The sequence below is a fragment of the Trichosurus vulpecula genome, chromosome 6 (genome assembly GCF_011100635.1).
Source record: "Trichosurus vulpecula isolate mTriVul1 chromosome 6, mTriVul1.pri, whole genome shotgun sequence".
Taxonomy (NCBI): domain Eukaryota; kingdom Metazoa; phylum Chordata; class Mammalia; order Diprotodontia; family Phalangeridae; genus Trichosurus; species Trichosurus vulpecula.
In genome coordinates this window covers 221,638,953-221,661,015 of record NC_050578.1, presented here as the reverse complement: position 1 = coordinate 221,661,015, position 22,063 = coordinate 221,638,953, and the positions used below count along the sequence as shown (strand labels likewise).

The 22,063-nt window shown below is 44.6% G+C and overlaps 1 protein-coding gene across 2 annotated transcripts in view; it reads right to left on the bottom strand.

Moving 5' to 3' along the window:
* Window positions 1–22,063, bottom strand: part of USH1C (USH1 protein network component harmonin) — a 65,187-nt gene that overhangs the window by 19,196 nt on the left and 23,928 nt on the right. Inside the window, exons 12-18 of one of the 2 annotated variants that reach the window (XM_036764304.1) lie at window positions 19,728–19,870; window positions 17,878–17,943; window positions 14,995–15,119; window positions 10,190–10,239; window positions 6,839–6,991; window positions 5,825–5,941; window positions 3,856–4,338 (exon numbers count right to left, since the gene is read on the bottom strand). In XM_036764304.1, the coding sequence (XP_036620199.1) occupies window positions 3,856–4,338; window positions 5,825–5,941; window positions 6,839–6,991; window positions 10,190–10,239; window positions 14,995–15,119; window positions 17,878–17,943; window positions 19,728–19,870 (1,137 nt within the window). Of the gene's footprint in view, window positions 1–3,855; window positions 4,339–5,824; window positions 5,942–6,838; window positions 6,992–10,189; window positions 10,240–11,246; window positions 11,321–14,994; window positions 15,120–17,877; window positions 17,944–19,727; window positions 19,871–22,063 lie in introns of both variants that reach the window. The other variant, XM_036764303.1, reaches the window with a different exon arrangement.

Sequence of the window (22,063 nt, the reverse complement as noted above, 5' to 3'; positions counted from 1 at the left end):
AAGTCCAAGCTTCTCATTTTAAAGATGGGGGAACTGAGGCACAAAGAAATTAAATTATTTGCCCAGGTTGATACATCTGCTAAATATTTTAGGCAGGATTTGAACCCAGTTCTTCCTGACTTCCAAGTCCATTGCTGATGTGACCTCCCCAAGGTCACAGGAATCATCAATGGCAGAGCCAGGATTTGGACCCAGGTCTTCCAACTCCAAATCAATGGCACTGGTCACTCTATTGTATTGTCTTAGTACTTTTTAGTTTACATAATGCTTTCCCTTACACAATTCCTGTGAATTAGATAGAACAAGCATTATCATCCTCATTTATAGGTGAGGAGACTGTGGCTCAGAATCACCTAGTGTCAAAGGGAAATTTGAGCTCAGATCTTCTAACTGCAGGTCTAGTACTATTTCCACTACATCGATGCCTCTCTTTAGTGGTACTCTAGTGCTGCCCTCTCCTGTTGTTCAGATGAGGATAATGAGGCTCAGAATGTTGAAGTGACTTGCCCACTGTCACATGGGTAGTAGTAAAACTAGAAGACTGATCCATAAATGGGCTTTTGCTTCCAGGGTGAGAATATAAAGAGAGAGGAAATGGGGTTGTTCCTAAGAAGCCTTCATGGGGCAGTCCTGGCCCCCTCTACTCAGAGAACCTGCAGGACTTCACTAATATGGTCCCTGCTTGTTTGAATATGGGACCTAGAAGGGCTGGGGAGCATAATGCATAAAACAACATTCCTGGAGCAGTTTAGGGCTGTGGATGGAGGAAACCTCCCTGTGGGAGATGCCATCCAAAGACGGGGTATAGAGATTGGTCAGACTGTCCAGATGGCAACAGCTCTGCCAAGGGGTTACCTAGCTGGGCTGCCCATTGCCCATCCACAACACCCTGAGCCTGAGGGCATAGTGACATAATGGAGATATAAAAATCTCCACCCTCCAAAAAAGTCATTTCCAGCTACTTATACAGTGAATCTGTTTATCAATCTTTCAGAGATTCCAATACCAGAAGTTCTTTAAACTTCTCTGTGTCCTGATGAGAATCCCCAAAGTCAAGGCCTTTGGAAGGAGGGCTTCCCATCACTCAGCAACATTTCAAGTGGGGACTTGAAGCCTTGCCTAGTGAGATTTGCTGAAAATATGTTAGAATATTAAAGCCATAACATAGAGGTCATGTTGGCTGCCCAAGGACAGGAATTGTTTCATTTTTGTCTTTGCATCTCTAGTGCCCAGGATGGTGCCTTGGATACCTTTCTTTTCTTTTTTTTTTCTTTTTCTTTTTGTGACCTGTGACTTCAATTCCTCTTGCCAATGCAGATTAGCAACTGTTGGGCCATTTGCAACCTTAGAGAATGGCCTAGGACACTGGAAAGTTAAGTGACTTGCCCAAAGTTATGCAGCCAGTATGTGTCAGAGGTGAGGACTTGAACCAAGGTCCCTCTGTCTCCAAAGATTAGCTCTCTATCCTCCATGACAAGTACCTTGTGCTGTTTGGCACATGTGAGGTCCTGGGTTCTATTCCTGGCAACTCCATTTACTCTTGGTGCTTGAGGCCTTCAAATTGAGCAAGTCTTTCATCCCTGAAGGCTACTTGGCTCAGTGGATAGAGAACTTTTCACTTCATACATGCTTGCTGAATGAATGAATTTAATCCAACCTCCTCATTTGACAGTAGAGGAAACTGAGGCATGGAAAAGAGAGAGGACCCCCTCAAGGTCATACAAATTAGTGGCAGAACCAGGATAGAACAAGGTCTCCTGACTCCCCAGTCATCAGAATAGAATGAACTCAATTTGGGGCTCTGGGACCTAGGTTGGAATCCCAGCTCTGCCTTTCCTGCCCACATGACCTTGGAAAAGTGACCTCAATGCTCTGGACCCCAGCTTCCTCCTCAGTAAAATGAGGATCGAACTATGTGATTTCTAAGGTCAAAACCAAGGTCCCTTCCGGGTCTCAATTCTTTGACTATTTCTACATATTCAACCTAGCCGCACAGACCCTCCTAAGGACTTTGGATAAATGCATCACTTCGATTCTCTCTTGCCATATGAACATTGCCATTCCTGTAGGTGCTGCTGTCTCAGATGGGGGCAGGTCTCCTGCTTATTTTGACAGCATGCTAAGTATGAGGACAACCCTCAGAGTGGGGGGAGGGTGTCTGTCCCTCCATGCCACACTCTCATCCACCCTTCAGGCTCACATCCTTACTCACCAGCATGGGAGCTGTGCAGAGGAGGTCTAGAGCTATGTGCTTGAGAGCAGTGTTGTCTTAACTGGCTCCTGGTTGTCCCTCACATGGTGCACCCACAAACCCTCATCCTTCCCTCCAGCCATCAATTCATCATCATCATCATCATCATCATCATCATCACCATCAGCCAGATCATGCAGGGACACAAATTCATGCAGGCTAGGGTCAATTAAAAACTTCCCACAAGTTGCTGCTACACACCTCTAAAAGAAGCCCCCTCCTTTAGTTGGTAAGGGCAGGTCTGATATCTGGCCACAGACAGCACCTCAGAGAGCCATTTTATTTCTTCTAGGATGAGTTGAAACATTTCTCTTCCTAGGGATCTGGCTTGTCTACAAGTAGTTCAGGAATGACTGAAAGAATCAAGTTGACTGTCTCTTATTCCCTAAGAAATGCCACACATTCACCATGCCCCCCCCCAGTTTGAAAAAATAAAATCTCTGAATTTGTTGTACTCATTTTGAAAATTTCAAAATTACTGGATATCAGATCTGGAAAGGATTTTAGTTAGCCTCTAGTCCAGAGATGTCAAACTTACTGGCTAATGGGGATGAATTGTATTGAAATATAATTGGGAAATGCTTAACAAAATAAATAAAAATGCAAAACAACATGGATAATAGGATGAGAACCCCCAGGGATCTCTTTCTGTCTGAGTTTGACTCCACTAGTCTAGTCCAATGGTTCCCAACCTCCAGTTGGGAGGGATTCCTAACCTGGGGTCCATAACCTTTTAAAAATACATTTTGATAGCTATATATCAATTTAACTGATATTGTTTGTGATCTTATATATTTTATTTTATTATTGTGAGAAAAGGCTCATAAGTTACCAGTGGAATCTAAGAAACAAAGAAGGTTAATAATTCCTGGTCTATTGAATTACTGTAAGGCATCTATGAATCGAGATTTTGTCATGATGTATTTTCCCAGACAGTAATAATACAATGAGAGGGCTTTGTGGATTTTGGCATTAGAGGAGGGTCCTGGTGGTTGAAAAGGTTGAGAACCACTGACCTAATCCAACCTCTTCATTTTACAGAGGGCACTCTGAAGCCCCAAGAGGTAAGTGACTTTCCCAAGGTCACACAAGTAAGGTTTCCTTTGAACCCTTTCCTCTTAGGATGGGAATTAACCAGAAACTTTGGGGGAATATGCTTTCTGCTATGTATTAATACTGGAATACAGCCACTATATCCTTTTGAAGAGTTAAGATTTGTTTTTATGTGTTTTGTTTTTACTGGGGAGTGGTTTCCCATATTTACAACCTATTGGACTGTGACAAGTAGCTGACATTGGCCAAAAAGCTTCATCCCTCAGTTAATAAGGCCTTGCAATTAAGTGCCAAAAGTTAGTGGCTCATATCAGCCTGCCCTTTCCAAGAAGAATCACAGGGAGAGGAGTGAATGACAACATGCAAGAATGAACTGGCCTATCACACTCAGTAGGTGCTATAAACATGCAGCATGCACACCACAACATATGGATACTGTGGGTGCTTTAAAAAATAAAAGGCAGTATCTCATTCTCTTGACTTTTCAGAGGCACTCCAAAGGAGAGAAGTCAAAAGAGTCTCCCAGGCATGCCATGCTGAGTGCGGTGTACCTTTGCAGTTGGAGGGAAGCTCCGTTCAGGGAGGGGGGAGCTTGTGGGCCTCCCGCTATAATTCTTTAGCTCCCAGTCCTCCACAGGTTCAGTTGAATCTCCAGAATGGAGACCATGGCTCACTAGGGCCTCTTCCAAGGCAGAAGGGAGTGAGCGGGATAGGTTGAGGTCCAGAGTGGGAACTGACGGAGGAGGAGGGAGTGGGGGTGGTGGGCGACGTACCCAAGTAGAAGACGAGGACGCCTGGCCAGCTGGTACAATGACAGGGGGTGCTGAGACCTTGGAAGGCACGTTAGGGGTTGGGGGGTGGGGCATCACGGGCAGTGCAGAAGGCGGCGGTAGAGGGGCTGGTCTTTTGGGCGGATAATAGAACATATCCAGGGGAATGTCATCGAGATCAGTGGTATGGAGGTGAAGGCCACCGGCAAAGCGTCGTAGGGGTGGGGCCAGGAGAGTCACGGAAGATGGGGGACTGGTGGTCATCTGGGGGAATGAAAAATCATGGAGGGGCTTTCTCAGTCCCAGCGCAGGTTAACTGGGCGATATACTGTGGACTTGCCCTGCCCAGAACTGATGATGATATCTGGCTAAAATATCAGTGTGTCTGGGGACGAAAACTCTAGTCAGCATCCTGGGGAACGCACAGTAGGCCTTGCCATCTTCTACCGAATAGTCTTTACTAAATTAACTCAAGCATGCCATGTGTTTCTGGGAGTGGATGTCAGATTCCAGTAATTACAGAGTGATACCACATGGCCATTCTAGGTGGGAAATTGCATTAGCTGGCCCCAGGAAGGGATTTGTGGCTAAGCCTGGTACTCTCTCTGCTAGCAGCTCCAAGACTATGACTAGGATGGTTTCCAAAGGCAATCACGATGATTGGCTGGTGTATGTGTTTGTAATAATTGCTGCCTGCTGGTGCTCCGTGTCCACCCTGATGTGACCCTGGGTAATAAGGGCCTCCTCACACCCCTGGGAGTTATGTATCCTGCAGCTCTGCAAGGTCATGATTAAAACATAGGTCATTGTTATAGCCCCCAGTGAGGCAGCATCAATATTGTGATGGTGGAGAGACTGTGTACTGATGGGACCAGTGTTGCTTAAGTCATTGTCAGTGCCTCAGTGGCCCTAGAACTTCAGCTGCTTCTGGGACACTTGGGCAGAACAGCCACTGTGGTTAAGTGGTGGCTGAAATAAAACTGCTACTTTAGAAACTACGATGCATACTGGGGGAAGGGGTGCATCTCCAAATGGACATTTAGAGCCTGGCTACAGACTCACCAGCAGGAGAAAGTAGCTTGCTTCTAAGAAAGGAACTTAGCAGAGTTGGGATAACAGAATCGATCATTATTGATACAGGACCTTGGGAGTTTGGTGTCTAGTATATAATTTAATTTGGTCTTTTGTACTCATTTGAGCCTTCAAAAGGGATCCTTGCCTGGGGCTGTGAGCCTCTGGACTTCCAGAAGAATGTCAGGAGAACTGTTTCTCATGAGAAAAGGGCTGGCCCAACTTGAGTCTGTGGACCAGCATCATATGATGTTAGAGCTGGGACTTAGAGGATATCCAGCTGCTGACTTATGATAATCAAATGGGTTTTAGGAAATCTTCCCTTCTAATTGCCTTTGCTTCATCTAGTCTGCTGCCAATGCCTAAAATTCCACCATTATAGTTTTTAGAGCAAGGCAATGGCCCCCATAGAAAATGCCATTAGCCCTGGGAGGGAAAACCCAATTATGTGTCACTCATTATCATCTTAGCTTGAATTGATCCATCTGCTCCTTTGCAGAGACTGGGGGAGAGGAAGGGGCTCTGGGTATCCAGGAGGGGGGATGCTCCCATGGATCTGAGAGCTGCTAATGGGGCTAGCCCCAGGAAATAGAAAGGGAACCTACTGGGCCGGCCAAATACATAGTCACAGAAGGCAAGGTGTGTCCAGCACAGCATACAGAACAGAGTGGTCTGTTACCTCTGAAAGCTCGTTCTCTGCAGAGGAGATCTGCTCTAAGCGGGTCTGACAAAGCCTTTCCACCCAGTATTGAATCTTTTCCGATTCCTCTAGGTCTTCTCGCTCAGTCTCTGACACCTGGGCCACCACACAAAGATCATAAATACCACCCTTCCAATCACATTCAGCTTTAAGTCACAAAGAACTAGGTTCTCAAAGGGACTCCAAGGAATGGAGATTGCCCACAACTGTCTCTGGATCTCATAGGATCTCTCATAAGATCATGGAACCACAGATTTAAAGTTGAAAAGGATTGCAGAGATCATCTGGTCCAAGCTGTTCACTTTACAGATGAGGATACTGAAGACCAGAGAAATTATATATCCAAGGTCACACAGTAAGTACCTGAGTCAGGATTTGAACCCAGTCCCTTTGACTCCAAATCCAAGGCTCTTTCTCTACTTAACTACTTTGGCATTTTGGTTCCCAGAACTGTTAACAAGAAGCAGACTAGTATTATTTTCAGTAGCCAGGGAAGTGAGTTAAGATCACTCAACCCCATCTAGAAAAGGGTTACTTGCTATGTAACTCTGCTCTGACATGCCTTGGGGGGAGGTGGGCTAACCTCAGACCCAGACCCTGTCCAGGTGTGGGATAACCTCAGGTCTATATTCTAGTCAGAAGGGGAAGGTGCTAAGACTAGTAGCTAGATTTATATTCTGGGATTAGTTTAGGGGAACAAATCCTAGACGAGGGAAGGGGAACCTGTGGCCTTGAGGCCACATGTGGCCCTCTAGGTCTTCAAGTACAGCCCTTCGACTGAATCTAAACTTAATTGTTCTGTGAAGTTTGGATTTAGTCAAAGGGTCATACTTGAAGACCTAGAGGCCTACGTGTGGCCTCGAGGCCGCAGGTTCCCCACCCCTGTTCTAGACTAATTCCAAGGTGGAATAGCCTCAGACCTAAGCCCTGGGGCAGGGGCAGGAATTTAGCCCCTAGTAGGGCTAGCTCAGCACTAGAAAGCAAGACATGTACCTCCTGGGCTAGCCGGTTGATCTTCAGTTGCTTTTCCTTTTCCAGCATCTCTTCCTTCTCCTTATAAAGCTTTTGCTCAAATTCAATTTCCTTCTTGTGCTTCCTCAGCTCCTGCAGGCTGTCATGCTTAGATTTCTTCTTCTCTTTCCCTTTCTGGGAGGGTGCAGTATGGTTTGTACAGCAGCACATTACGGCACATGGGAGGGAGGCATCCACTCTAAAAGGGCAGCCATCACCACAAACAGAGCAGCCAAACCCTCAAGCACAGGCCCTCCTAGCCATTCAGGGCCTGTCTCTCACCTCCCTCCCTTTTGTATGAACCACAGGGCTACCTGTAGGGATGCAGGGTCTAGAGGTACCATGTACATCCTAGCTCTGGGAGAGGCTCTGGACACTCCCACTGTTCCTTAGTTTCTCAGAAGGAACAATACTTTATGTCCAGAAGTCAGAGACATTAGAGGCCATGGGGACCATACATATAAAGCTGGAAGGGACTGTGGAGATCACCTAGTCCTCCCCATCTCATCTTGCAGATGAAGAATCCGAGACACATTGACAGACTTGCCCAGGGTTACACATCTAGTAAACGTCTGAGGCAGTATTCTTCCTAAAGTATAAATCCAGGAGATGGCCTACAAATTTGGGAGAGTTGGCAAACCTTGGCCAAGTGGAGCTTCTGATCTCAGTAAGAGAAGGGAGGAATGAGCCAAAGCCATATGTTTGCATTTGTATGACAGAACTGCCCTCCTGGCATTGAGGACTCCATTTATCTCTCCTGGCTTCAAACGAAAAACTTAAAGTATTTTCTACTTGAAGCATCACGGGTTTGGAATTAGTGGATGAGAATTTGAAAAAAAAACAGCAATGAGGCTAAGTTAGAGCTGAGAGCTCCTGGGCTTGTTTTACCCAGAAAGGCTAGGTTTGAAGTTTTTATTTTTAGTAGGGGATCGGGGGCAAGTCAAAAAAAATCCCAATGAAGTCAGTAATAGTAGACTTTGTAGCTTTCTAGCTTTTTCTCCCAGGGGGTCTGAGGGTGGGTGAAGCTACCTACAGAGGGAGGAGGGGTTTGATGGGGAGAGGAAAGACAGATTCAATCCAAGATCACTCCACAACACACAGATGAAGGATACAGCTCATAGGAGAGTTATAGATGGAAGCATGGACCAAATGGAGGAGGGTACTAGGTGGTAGATCACAGAAGCCACAGAATCTCAGTTGGAAGGGACCCCAGAGGTCACCTACTTCAACCACCTTCTTGATAACTATATCCCTGATAGAGTCCGATGAAATCTGTGTTTGAATAGCTCCACTGACAGATTTTGACTGATTCTGCAAATGAACACCTTCCTCACACTTGCTCAAGTTATGAGCCAGGTATATGCACTGGACTGAAATTCCATTAGAGGAGTCAAACAAAGGGATAGCCAATGTGTCCCCGCAGATGTCTGAATCAGCCTTAGTCCGTTTTCCTTGCTGCATAAGTCAACTTCACTCAAGGGCGTCATAGACATTTCTCAAGCTCCCTCTTCAGTTTTTGTGTGGGGCTCATAATCCAGATCCCACTCACATCACTTTTTGGCTCCCTCAGTTTTAGACCCCAAATAGGATCACCCCCTTTCATTTTCTTGAGTGCCCATCATAAAGCATCCCTGTTGTCATTGGGACCTTTAACTCCATCTCTAGATGTTATATTGCTCAATCCCATTTTGGGTCACCAGACTTGGCTGGCTCTGAATGACTTTTGGCTATTTCCAAAAGCCAAATCCACCCAAAAAAGGAGTAGTATTTGTTACCAACAGAGAGATTTAAAAGAATGTGCTGCTGGCCCTGATGGCAATTCCAGAGGAGTCCAGAAATAGTTTGAACAATGTCGGCATTGCTGGAATATGTGCATGGTCCCGAGGAGACTACTTTGAAGTGGCTACCGTTCTCTTAGATGGTTTAATTCTACTGTGTACATTCGAAAATGCAGTGACTTTACTTTCTAGTCACGTCAGGCCAAGGGGAAGGCAGTGAATTTCCACAGACCTTAGGAGAGGGTATAGCACATTTGTCTGTAGCTGCAGAATATCGAGCTTTTTAGGTCTGTAATCTAGAATCAAGGGCTATGGTTTCAACTATCCCTTTCTTTCCCCTAGTTAGTCCAGATCTGGAATAATTCTTATTTAAAATGTAAATTATTTGTCTTCTTCCTCTTGCCAAAAGAAAGTAAGGAAAATTATTCAAGGGAATATGATATTTCCATTTTACAGATGTGGAAAATGGGGTGGTGGGGGTGGAGAGGAGATATTGTGGGGCTTGCCCAGGGTCACTAAGGTACCAGAGCTCCTGTTTCTGGGAGGCAGACTTCTTGAGGAAGCATGTCCTAATTTTCACTGGGATATGATTTTCAGATACCAAGTTATATTGACTCGGTGTCACTGATATTAGCAGAAACATTTCCCTAGTCTGCTGTCAGGAGAATTAAGAAAGAAAAAGGACAATAGAATCTTAGAAGCCAGACATTGAACAATAATATTGGGATATAAAATTAAAGGGCTAAATTGATAAGAGGAGAGATGCTTTAGGGTGGGCCTTTGATATGACATCCCCAAGTGGTTAGAGGCTTGGATGCCAGTGGCATCAACCAGTGGCATCAACTTTGGCACAGAAATCCCCTGGGTCTCCATAATCTGGCCGACTGCCACAACTCTGACCCCACTACAATTTACAGCCTGTCACTTAGTATTTATTTCTCTTTGCCTGCCTCCAGTCTGGTCTCTGCTTTCAGTCTTGTCCTATTGAGGAAAAAATCCAGAGTCCCACAAGCCACCCTGGTATCAGGATGCAGGCCTGGTCAACAGGGGGGTAAACAGAGGGAGAATAATAATGAAGATAAGTCAAGAGACATAGAGTACTTTGGGGTTTGAAAAGCACTTTAGATAGATTAATTCAGTTGATTCTCACAATCACCCTGTGAAGTGCTGCTGTTTTACAGATGAAGAAACAGAGGTTAAGTGCCTTGTCCAAGGACATACAGCTAGTAAGTGTCTAAGGCAGGATTGAATTCTGGCTCCAAGTCCAGTATTCTTTCCACTATGCCACCTCCCTCCACATAATTAATCCTGATGTTAATTTAATGAATGTAATTCATACTTTTTCAATGTCAATTATTAATGGTTATATATGAACCCTTCGTCAGCCTCAGTAACATCCCCAGCCATCATAAGCAAACCATTCAGAGAAAGGAGGGTTCTGGAGAATGTTTAAAGTGGGTCCATACAGGGTGTTGCCATTTATAGGAGAGAGAAAAGAAAGACAATTTGAAAGCCCCAAATTCCACAGCAAACTTGGCCCTTGGTCCTCCCCTACCTTTCTGATGGTTGGGAATTTGCCTTCGTATCGATAAAACCACCCAAAAGCTAGAAACAAAGAACAAGGCAGTAAGAGAAATGTTGTCCAGGACGGTCAGAACACATCCATCGGCAACTGCTGAAAATTCGTTTTCAAGGGAACTTGAGGCATGTGTAACACAAAGAACAGCAGGCATGGTGTCAGCACATAAACAGAAGCATGGCCTCTGACCATGGGCCTTGAACTCACCTAAAAATATCTGATCTGCAAGCCTGGCCCAATGTTACTGCTTGAAGAGCTCTTTGTCATGGGGCCAAAGCCCTGCTCAGTTGTCTCTGGCTGGCATCAGATGTGGGTGCCAGGAGATCAAAGACTAAATATTAGAAGATTATTTGTGTTTCTTCCCCTAAACCAGAACCAGCCAGCAAATATAAAAAGTGATTAAAAGAAAAACAACTCCGTCCCTGGTCCTCCACCAGATGGGCCACTGATCCAAGAGACGGCTCCACATCACACTGTCGATAAATGCATATGAGAACAGTCAGAGTCCTGCATACCACAGGGCAAGGATCCTTGGTTTCCCCTACAGTGATTTTCAACATTTAAAGACAGAGCAATGATTAGTCAGATCTGAGGGGTAAAGGGCCATTTACAAATTAGTCAGATGGTCTCTGGCTGATTTACTGCCCATAAGAGTTGTAACTAGGGTGGAGTGAAGGGGCTGGGGTAAGGGGTACAAAGACACTCTCTTGAAGTGGTTTGAAGACCATAGAGTCATTGTCTGCTCCCCAGAGAAGGAGGCTTACAAAAGGTAGCGCACCCAGGCCCCTTGTTATGGAAAGTAGGATGACAAGAGGCCTAACCCAACAAGGACGTGGAGCTTCTTCCAGGCAGGGCCCACATCATCTGCTCTGCCTGCATCTCCCCAACAAGGCTGGGCAGCCATTGGACTGGATTACCAGTTAGTATATGCTGCCTGCCCTGAGGCCCAGGGTGCAAGCTGACTGTCAGGAGGAAGCAAGATGCGGTAAGCGTTAGCGTCAGGCTGGTGGGGAGCTAAGCAGGGACTGCCAACCTGCACTTGCTGATTCTTGGTCCCTCTGTCCAGGTCATCATCAGCATGTGGCGGAGACTCCACTCCCTTTTCATCTACTAGGGAAACAGAGGAGGAAGGAAGTGAGGAGGAATGGACCCCAGAGATAATTCAGGGCAGTGTGGAGGGTGCAGGGAAGAAAACCTACTTCAGGCACCAAGCACAGGCTTCCAGAAGAACAATGGAGTTAGAATTAGGGGATAGAGAGCTAGCGCTGAGAATCTAGGGTTCCAGTTCTAGGCTCGGTGGCTCATTTAGTACAAGGGTCATGGAAGGCTTTTTTAACCATTGACAGATTATTTTCCTACTTGTAAAAAAGATACGAACTCTACCAGCCTTTAGAGGATGAAGGTCTCCAGATGCATGAGAAATATCTTGGGACTCTGGGCCATAATTTGGGAGCTGGAGGATAGGAGGAGATCTGAAGATGGTGGGCATAATTAACACTGATTCATACATTTAGATTTGGAAGGAATCTCAGAGGCCATCTGGTCCAGCCTCCTCATTTTATAGGTAAGGAGACCAAGGCTTGAGAAGTCACAGTGACTTGCCCAGGGTCTCCAGACCTTTTTCATCTCCCTTCCCCAAGGCTTCTCTCTCACTAAGGGGGATTCTGAATTGTTTCTACATGCGGAGAATGGGCAACCCTGGGGGCGGGAGGAAAAAAGGTAGAATATTGAGGAGGAGGCTATTGGATGTGGGAATGAGGAGGGGTGAATAATGGGAGAGCAACACTAGTAACCAAACTATTGGGTTTTAAACCAATGCTTAAATGAGTGAGTCTCCATCATGAGAGCTCCTCAAGAAGAGTGTAGACGTCATCCAGTTCAGATGGCTTGGATGGTTACCCCTCCAGAGGCAGGAAGTGGGATCCCAGCCCCTCCTAATATCCCCCCAGGGGAAGGGAAAATTTCCTGATGGAAGCTGGAACTCAGCTTTCCCTAGAAATGTCCTGGTTCCTGCTGGGTCAGACAAGGGGTAGTTGGATGCCTGGCAGGGTTGCTATGAAAACCTCAGGGGACATTAAGAACAAACCCTCTTTCCAGCTGTCAGCCCTTAAAATGGTATATATATCCTTAATTCCCAATAGTAGTAATCTTATCACTTATCATCATTCATTCATTCACTCATTCGACAAGCACCTATTCAGCACCTACTACGTGCTCGGCACCTTACTAGGTGATGAGGATACAACTAGAAACAAAAGAAACAGTCACTCTACTCAAAGAGCTTAAATTCTGTGCTTATAATCTAGGACAATGAGGTTTCAGATCCTTTACAACCCTTGCTTTTCCCCAGAAACACACACAGACGTGAATCCATGCTCACTCACAGATCTTGGACTAGGGCCAATGATTCTGATTAAGGCTGGGGATGTTGTGCCCTTATCGGAATGTGTTGGAAAGGAGAAAGGGATGAACTGAGCAGGCCCAGTCGGGTGACGACATTTCCTGAGTTATTGTCAATCTGGAGTTAAGTGAGTGATGTTCTTGGAGGTGGATGGCCAGGCCTGGTATCTTAGCTCATATCAGCAATCTGCAGGAAGCAGCTGCTGAGACTCTTGTTTACAGCCCTAGAAAACATTTATCTTGAGGGAAAAAACCCAAACCAAAAGAAAAAACACTTTGCTTTCCTTTCTTCTCCTTAGAAAAGCTCGATTTGGTTAAAAGTCTGAACAAATAAATGGCCAATAAATGGGTTTTCATTTGGTTCTTGGCAGAGCATGTCTGTGCAGGGGCCATGGCAGTCTTTAAGAAGAAGGCATTGAATTGTCCTAGGATTACCTTCCTGGGAACCAATTAAAATCGATTTATCCTCTATTAAAGCTCTCATTTCACTCATAAAAGTAAATTAGCTCTAAGTCTTGAGAGCAAGTCATTCATCTGAAACTTATCTCTGGCCACATCCCCAACCAATATCAAATAACACTGAGTGTAGGGCTTGTGAATAATTTTTGTCTTTCAGAGATGAAGCCAAACCATAACCAGAAGGGCCTGTGCTATGGGTGGTCTATAGTCCAGCAGCAGGGATAAGAGTCCTCCTCAGTCCTCATTGCCATGCACCCATGAGACAGTTGACCCTGAAGGGGTGGGGTATACTTTAGGGTCAGGGGACAGTCTTACTGAACATATCACATGGGCAGCAGCTATCTTAGAGATCCCCAACCCAAGCTCTTGGGGCCAAGCTCACACCAGGCCCCGAGGAGGGCACTGAGTCTGTAGAAGGCTGGGATTTTCCCATGCCGACTAAAAATAACATTATTCACAGCTGCAGGATAAGAATAAAATCATACCCAGCAGTCTTGGAAGATTTCTACGAAGCTGACAATAGTCAAAGCTGCATTTTGCTCCCAAACTATCTTTCCTGTTTTCTAGTCTCCAAAGTTCTGAAAAGTCCATTTTGAGCTGGAAATGCCATTGTATGATTTTTTCTGAATGACTGCAGGGATAGGAGACCCCAGCTTTAGCCCGAGGTGAATATTGGCAGCTCTGCTCATCCCAGGAGGTAGGGGTGAGATCAGCTTATAGTGGGTAGGGCAGAGCTATAGCCAAATTAAGGGTTAAGTACAGACACAGAGGGAAGATCCAACTGTGAATAGGATGTGGAACAGACATTTAGCAACAAACTAGATACTAGGAACAATTCTAGACATTAGGCACCTCCTCCATCATGTTATGGATGACCATGAACACAACAGAACATGAGATCAAAGACTAGAAATAGAAGAGACCTTAGAGACAGACCATAAGGTTCAACTCCCTCATTTTGCAGATGGGGAAACTGAGGCCCAGTGAGATTCAGTGACTTGCCCAAGGTCACACAGGCTGTCTGAATTCAGATTTGAATTCTAGGGCTCCAGGGCTAATGCTCTTTCTAGACTGCTAAATGGTGCAATGGATGAGCCTGGAGTCAGGAAGATCTGAGTTTCAATCTGGCCTCAAACACTTACTAGTTGTGCGATCCTGGGCAAGTCACTTAACTTCTGTTTGCCTCAGTTTCCTTAACTGTAAAATGGAGATAATAACAGCCCCTACCTTGCATGATTGTTTTCTTCACAACAAATCAAATGAGATAGTATTTGTAAAGTACTTGGTGCCTAGCACACAGTAAGTACCATATAAATATTTGTTTCCTTTCACTTCTACAGCATCCTCAGATCCTCCTTAAGTTCTAAGGTTCTAAGGTTCTACTCCTTGGTTCACTCCTAGCCCCATGACAGAAGTTGCACGAGAGAAGACACTATGACTATCTAAGGAAGCCAGGATTTCTCACGGACCCTAAAACCCATGATCTTGTGGTGCCATTTATGGAGGCAGGGGGAGAACTGTGAATCTTTGCCTTCAGTTACCACCCCCTACCACCCTCACTCCTCTCCATACAGTTTACCAGTGTGCAAATGACCCTAGAGTAGGCTTGTAAAAAAAAAGTTAAAGTGGGATAGGCAGACGCATAGGAGCCCATTCTTGCTTGGAACACATAAGAAGCTTTAGGCATGTTGTCTACCCACATATGCTAAGTTTGCTTTAGTATCTGAAAGAAGGGGTCTGAAGAACAACATTTCTGGACGTTGCTGAAATCAGTGAGTGAAGCCAAACCATCGCTGTTCCCAGGGACTTTCTTAAGCCTTTCTTAGGAATGTGTGAGCCAGATGGACTCTCCTCCTCCCTCCCCACTGTGTCCTACCCACTGTCCTCCCCACCATCCTCCCCGAGCTTCCTTTGTTACCTACATTTTGGCTTGCGTGGCGGTGGCGGGTGCACCTCAGCTGTGATGGTCTTAGGCATCAGTAGTTGCCCCTTTGTGCCCCATTCTTCTTCCCATTGTTTCTTGAACCTTTCTTCATCTTCTGTGATCCTAAAGCACCAACAAGATCACCCTGGGTGACCTGGGCAAACTGAGAGCCTCTCACCTTCATCTCCTGCCAGTCTGTGCATGGCTCTGCTCCTTGGGAATTTTTATGACCAAAACCCCACCATGATTGAGTTGACCATATCAGAGTTAGACATTTAGCTTCAGGGATCCAATCTAATTCAACCAGCATTTATTAAGCACCTACTATGTGCCATTAGAGGCAGAATGAAACAGTGAATGGAGTAAGCAATGGAGCCAGAAGACCTGGGTTCAAGTTCTATCACTGACACATACTGTGACCCTAGACATGTCACTTAACCCCTTAGTTCTCCCTAAAGCAACCATCTAAGATTATAAGTTTCAAATAAAGTGCTGTGCTTCATTGGTTGATGGAGTTCCTTCATTTGGGAGCTCTCATAGCAATGGAATCACAACTCTGGTCTCTACCTCTAAGTGCTGTGTTAGGCACTGTCAGATACTATGCTGGGCACAGGAGAATACAAAGATACGTACTACTACTAGTACCAATAATAACAATGATAATAACTAACATTTCCATAGAGCGTTAAGGTTTGCGAAGCACTTTACATACATTACTTCATTTTATCCTCACAACAACCCAGAAAAATACGTGCTAGTATTATTCTAATTTTCTAGATGAGGTCAAATTTGAACCCAGGTCCTTTGACTCCACAGAACTGACCTTTCCATAGCACCATGCCACCCTCAGAGCTCTTCTGACAGTTTCTGAGACTGAGAGAGATTAAGTGACTTGTCCAAGGTCACACAGGTACTACATGTCTGTGGTAGGATTTGAACTTGGGTCTTCCTGACTTTCTAACTAGCTCACATTTTCCTGGTAGAGACGTTATGTTCTATTCAAGAAGGCATGTCTCAGGAGTACATCGTTCTGGTATTTGCTTATCTGTAGACAGGTTGGATCCACCCAACAGAATGTAAGCTCTTTGAGGGGCTGTTTCATTCCTGTATTTGCAGACCCAGCACGCGCCACAGTGCCTGGTGCATAGTGGGTACTTCGAATAAAAGTCTGTTGAATTGAATTGAATTCCCTATGACAGCCATATCTTTTCATTGCTCTAGACATCCTTGGCACCGAATTTTTATGGACAGCTAGGACAGTGTGGTGGGAAGAGAATAGGACTGGGAATTGAGAGAGGCTTGGATTCTAGGTCCAGTTTTATCATTCATTGCATGACATTGGGCATTTCCCCTATCTGGGCCTCACTTTCCCCATTTGTAAAATGGGAGAGTTAACTAGCAGATCTGCAAGTTTTCTTCCAGCTCTGAATCTGGGACACATGCTAATGAGGGATATGGGCTTTAAACACAAAGGAGTTGGCTACTGAAGCATCTTCTAACGAGATATGTGGTAATGAGATACAACATCTGCAAAGAATCGCAAAGTGACAATATCACATAAGCTGTTCTCAGGAGGTGGCATATTTTTTGGGGGGAGGAGGGGCAATAATTTTGACTCTTCCATCTCTAAATTTAAATCTGAGGCTTAATGCCCCTAGGAACTAGCACCTTTCTAAGTTAGTAAAATGAGTGGGAAGATCTTTTGCCCAGTCAAGGTGATGGTTAGTGTGTCTGTGACTCTCCAAAAAGAGGTAAGACAAGTCATTTCTTGCTTCTTGGGATCTCTCATTCTAACTTGAGGATGCTTCCCCTTTTTCCCAGTGCCCAGATCAGAAGCACCATCAGACTAGGACATGGTGGAAATAGTCTAAGACACAAATGCTTTGAAAGCCCAAAGTACAGCAGGGACCACGTTTCTAGTCCTACTTGTGAGTGGCAGATTTGAGCACACAAGGGAACTGGGTGAGTTGTGGTGCTTGAATCAGGTTCCCATTTCTGTGTGCACCATTACCCTCTGTTTGTAACCAGGTGATCAGCACACAGGGCAGTCCTCAGGACAGTCAGGACGGAGGTGGCCAGAATGTCTGGCCCTAGAATGCAGTTACCTACCTCCCCATTTTGAGAGGGGCAAGTCTTAGGTGTTTTCCTCTATCCTCCAGAGTTAGGCTCAGCAATTCTGTCTCAGTTGTCCCAGAGAGGACTTCCCCTGAATGTCCTTTCGCAAGGCATCAGGTAAGCCTGACTGCTCCTCAACCAATAGCTGGTGCAATCCCACATAAAATTTCTTATGATTGTTGACAATCCAACCAACATGAACCAAGGGAAATGTTTGGTTCATGGCTGACTGGATGTTCTATATGAATAGATTCTGCTTTCAGCTTCCCTAGTCTGCGATGATTCTGAACCAAGCAAATTTTTTTCGCTTGACCCATTATCCAGTCAATGGAAACTCTAGGAAAATCACATTCTAAAACAGACTAGCCAAACAGGTTCTCCTCTAGGGGATGGATAAAGCTAAAAGGGATCTCACAGGCCATCCAAACTCTTTCATTTTATAGAAGAAACTGAGGTTCTGAGTGGGCAAATGACTTGTCCCAGTAGCAAGGGGTAGAACCAGAATTTGAACTCACATCCCGTGAATCTAAGCTCAAAAGCTCTTTCTGCCACATAACACTGATTAATCAAGGGTTTCAGTGAGACTGAGCTTTAAATGTGGGGCTTTCAGAGAGCACCATTAACTCCATACTGAAACCAGGCACCTGCAGGGCCAATTATGTCTCCAAACCAGATGCCTAGTCCTCAGACATCTGACTGAGGTTATTTGCCTTCCTTCACACAGGGACACAAACATACATGTGTATAAAGGGCCAAAGGAACTCACTGCTCTATCTCTTTCCGATATCTCTCATTCTCTTCTGCAGCCTTCTGAGCAATCTCCTTCTTTCTCCTGAAAAAAAAAAAAAACAACCCAGGTTGGGGTTTCTGGAACATCTTCTGTTGATCTAATTCTTCACATGAGAAAAGTGGCAAGCTCTTCTCTCTCAAGATTTTCCTCTAGGGATCCTCTGGGCAGATTCAGGATTTGGGGTTGCTGGAAGGTAGGCAACATTCCAAATAAGAAAAGTAAATGAACTGTCACAACTGAAAATGAGTGGGCTTTGGTCCCATCACCTGACGCCCAAGGAGGAGGGGGTCTTATGGGTCTGGTGTGGGGAAGGGACACAGGAAACAGCTTTCTGGCTATTCCCTGGCATAAAGAGCTCAGCTCAGAGCTGCAGTAAGTAGAGATTCCTGAGAGCTTGGCTGGAGGTTCACTGAAGGAAGCTAAAATCTCCTTCCTGAGTGCTTTCAAAACTGACATTTTTCTCTGCATGGTCTGGGCTAGTTATGCCCCCTGGAGGTAGAGAGATAGATTAGATGACCACCATCTCATGATCACTGACAATCCAACCAACATTAACCAAGGGAGATGTCTGATGAATGTCTGGATATTCCTTGTCACAAACCCCTTTCCCCATGGGAAGCTAAGGCTTCCAGATTCAGTTTCTAATGGACCTGGGAGATGGGAGAGGAATATTTTGCTTTCTCTTCATATTTCTAGGGCTTTGCACAGTGCCTAGTACATAGTTCATGCTTAATAAGTGCTTAATTAATTGATTGTTGATTGAATACAGCAGATCCACTTTTGATTGGCTTTATATTTGCATTCATCTGGTGCTTTAAGTTAATATAGAAAAGAAATTCAAATAACTCAGGGTCAAGAAATTACAACCACAGCCTGTGGTTGCAAATTTTAAAAAATTGCTTGAAAAGAGAAAAACAGGCCAATTTCTAAATGGTTAAAAGATATGAATAGGCCGTTACTTCTTAAGGGAAGAGATCCAAGCTATCTATAGCCATATGAAGAAAATGCTCCAAATTACTAATAATTCAAGAAATGCACATCAAAGCACCTCTGAGGTTATATGTGATACTGATCAGATTGGCAAAGTTGACAAAAAAGGAAAATAACAAATTTTGATGAGGTTGTGGAAAAACAAACACAGCGATGCACTCTTGATGGTGCTGTAAATTGGTCTAGCCATTCTGGAAAGCAGTTTGGAACTATGCCCCCAAAGTTACTGGATTGTGCATGCCTTTTCATCCAGCAATATTATTACTAAGTTTACATACAAATGAGATCAAAGAAAAAGGAAAAGAACTCATACATACAAAAAAATTTATAACATCTCTTTTGGTGGTGGCAAAGAACTGGAAACTAAGGGGGCATCAATCAACTGGGGAATGACTGAAAAAATGAAGGCACATGAATGAGATAGAACATGATTGTGCTCCAAGAAATGATGAAGGGGATGGTTTTAGAAAAAAAAAAAAACAACAACCTGGAAAGGTTTGTATGAACTGATGCGGAGTGAAGTAAGTAGAACCAGGAGAACAATTTATACAATAAAAACAACATTATAGAAATGAACGATCTTGGAAGAATGCTGATTGACACAATGATCAAAAGCAATTCCAGAGAACTGATGATGAAGAATGCTGGACCTCCTGACAGAGGCAATGGACTAAATATGCAGGATGAGACGCTTTGTTGGACAATACCAAGGGGGATTTTTTTTTTTTTTTGCTTAACTCCAAATATTTGTTGGGGGAGGGGGGGGGTGGAAGTAGGGTGGGTGGAAGACAGGAGTAGGTAGCAAAGGCCCTTGCCCCAGGGCCCTCTGTTCTCACTGTCTCTCTTTCTCCTGCTGCTCTTGAAGGATTTTGTTGGACTCCATGGCCAGACGCTTCTGTAGCATCAGCTCCTGCCGATCCAGCTCCCGCTGCCTCACCTCTGCCTGTCGCTCACGCTCCGTCATGAAGAGTTCCCGGCCCTTTCAGTGTAAGGAGAAATTTGTTTAACTCCACGGTGATCAGCTTGTAGTAGAATGCCTTCCCAGGTTCCCAGTTCCCATGGGCATTCATTCTACCCCTACTTCAGAATCTTCTCATTGATCCAAACCCAGGGGCTAGGGAGGGACATGATGATAGATTTAAGCCTTCAGGCCATGGAATTTTCTCCAGTTTTATTTATCCCTGACTCATCATCACCTTTCTCTTAACACCTGCTCCTCCCAACCTGCCTGTCTCTCTCAATGTATCTCAAAGATTTGAAACGGTTAAGTCTTATTTGACTCCTCTTCCCTCCTTCGAATTCTCTACCCTTTACCCAGTCAGATTCTAAACTCCTGCCAAGGGCTTTCATCCATTCCTTCTCCTCTCCACTCCTACCACCTACCTACTTCATGATCTCATTACTTCTAGCTGTGACTGTTTTAATAGTCTCCTAACTGGGCTTTCTGCCTCTAGGCACTTTCCCTTCAATCCATCCACATGGTGGAAGAACTTTAGCTGTGTTCTGAGCATTAAGATTTACAAATGACCAAGTCTGACCATCTGGTATAATGTAAGCTTCTTGAAAGCAAGGATTATTCATTTCTGTCTTTGTATCCTCATTACCTAGCACAGTGCCTGCCATATAGTAGGTGATTAATAAATGCTTGCTGATTGATTCAAATTCAACAAATATTTATTAATAGCCTATTGTGTTTGTGCCTATTGTGTTGGATATTGGGGATATAAAAATTGCTGTGACTCAGACTCTGCTCACCAAGGATTTAAAAGATTATGGAATGAAAGACATAGATGTAGACACTTATGACACAGGGGAAAGTGAGATGACTACAAAAAAGATGCCAGTCAAATGTGATGAGAAATATGAAGAGGGAGGGATTATTTTTACCTAGAGGGCAAGGGAGAGTTGGGGAGATCTCCTTCAAAGAAGAAGATGGTATCTGAATTGGGCCTTGAGTTAAGGGAAGGACTTCAAATGGCTGAGATTAGAGGAGGTATGGAGGCATGCAGGATTTCATGAGCAAAGATATGGAGTTGGGAGAAAGACAAGAATGTGGGAAAAGAGAGTAGAGCTGTGCTTGGTTAGAACATACAGTCTGTGAAGGGAAATAGTAGGAGATAAAGTTGAAGGGGTAGGTGTGAACCAGAGTGTGGAGAGAGATTGAACCCTAGGATCAAGATCTTACTCTATTTGGTGGGCAATGGGGAGCCGCTGAAGGAAGACAGATCACTGCAGTGAATTAAGAGAATTACTGTGGCCAAAGTTGAGAAGGATGGTTTGGATAGGGGATGAACTAGAGATGGAAGACCAGGTAGGGGACAGTTTCATTAAATGAGGTGAGAAAAGGAGCTTTATTTAAAAAGGATGGTTATGATTGAAGCTTAGGGGAGGGGTATTATGTGCTAGGCATAATTCAAAGGACCTGGTAAATGACTGGATATGGGGGATGAAGGAGGAGAAAAAGATACAGGTAACACTAACATTCCAAACCTGCATGACTAGAAAATGGTGGTATCATTAGCAGAAATGGAGAAGTCAGGGGGAGGGGCAGGTTTTGTGAATATGATGAGATAAGTGTGAGATATGTTTGAATTTGAGGTGCTAGCATGACTTCCAGATGAATGAATGAATGTTGATATATCTAATTAGATGGTTGGACTGGAAGTCTGGGAAAAGGTACAGGTAAAGATCTAGATACGTAAGTTATGTTTTATAGAAGTGATCATCGAAATCATGAAAGTAGGTGAGATCACCCAGGGAAATAGTGGAGAGAGAGAATAAAAGAGTTCCCAGGACAGAATCATGGGGGAATATCAAAGTGTATGGGACAAGATCATGCCATTTTTCTGCTCAGAGACCTTCAGTGACTCTCCATTGCCGACTAAATAAATTACAAATTCCTTACAGTGGTATTCAAGGTTATCCATTCTCTAGTTCCAGTCTCATTTCTTCTTACTCTTTTCACATATCCATGCTTCAGCTAAATTGGGAGACTCAGTATTTCCTGATCAATACCTGCCCCTATCGCACCTCAGTGCATTTGAGCCCAGCACTCCAACCCTCACAGACAGACTCTCTTCACATCTCTGACCTGGTGATCACCTTCTCTTGCTTCAAGCATAGGTACTACCTCCTGATTCTCTCTCTTACCACCATGAATCTCTCAGGACAG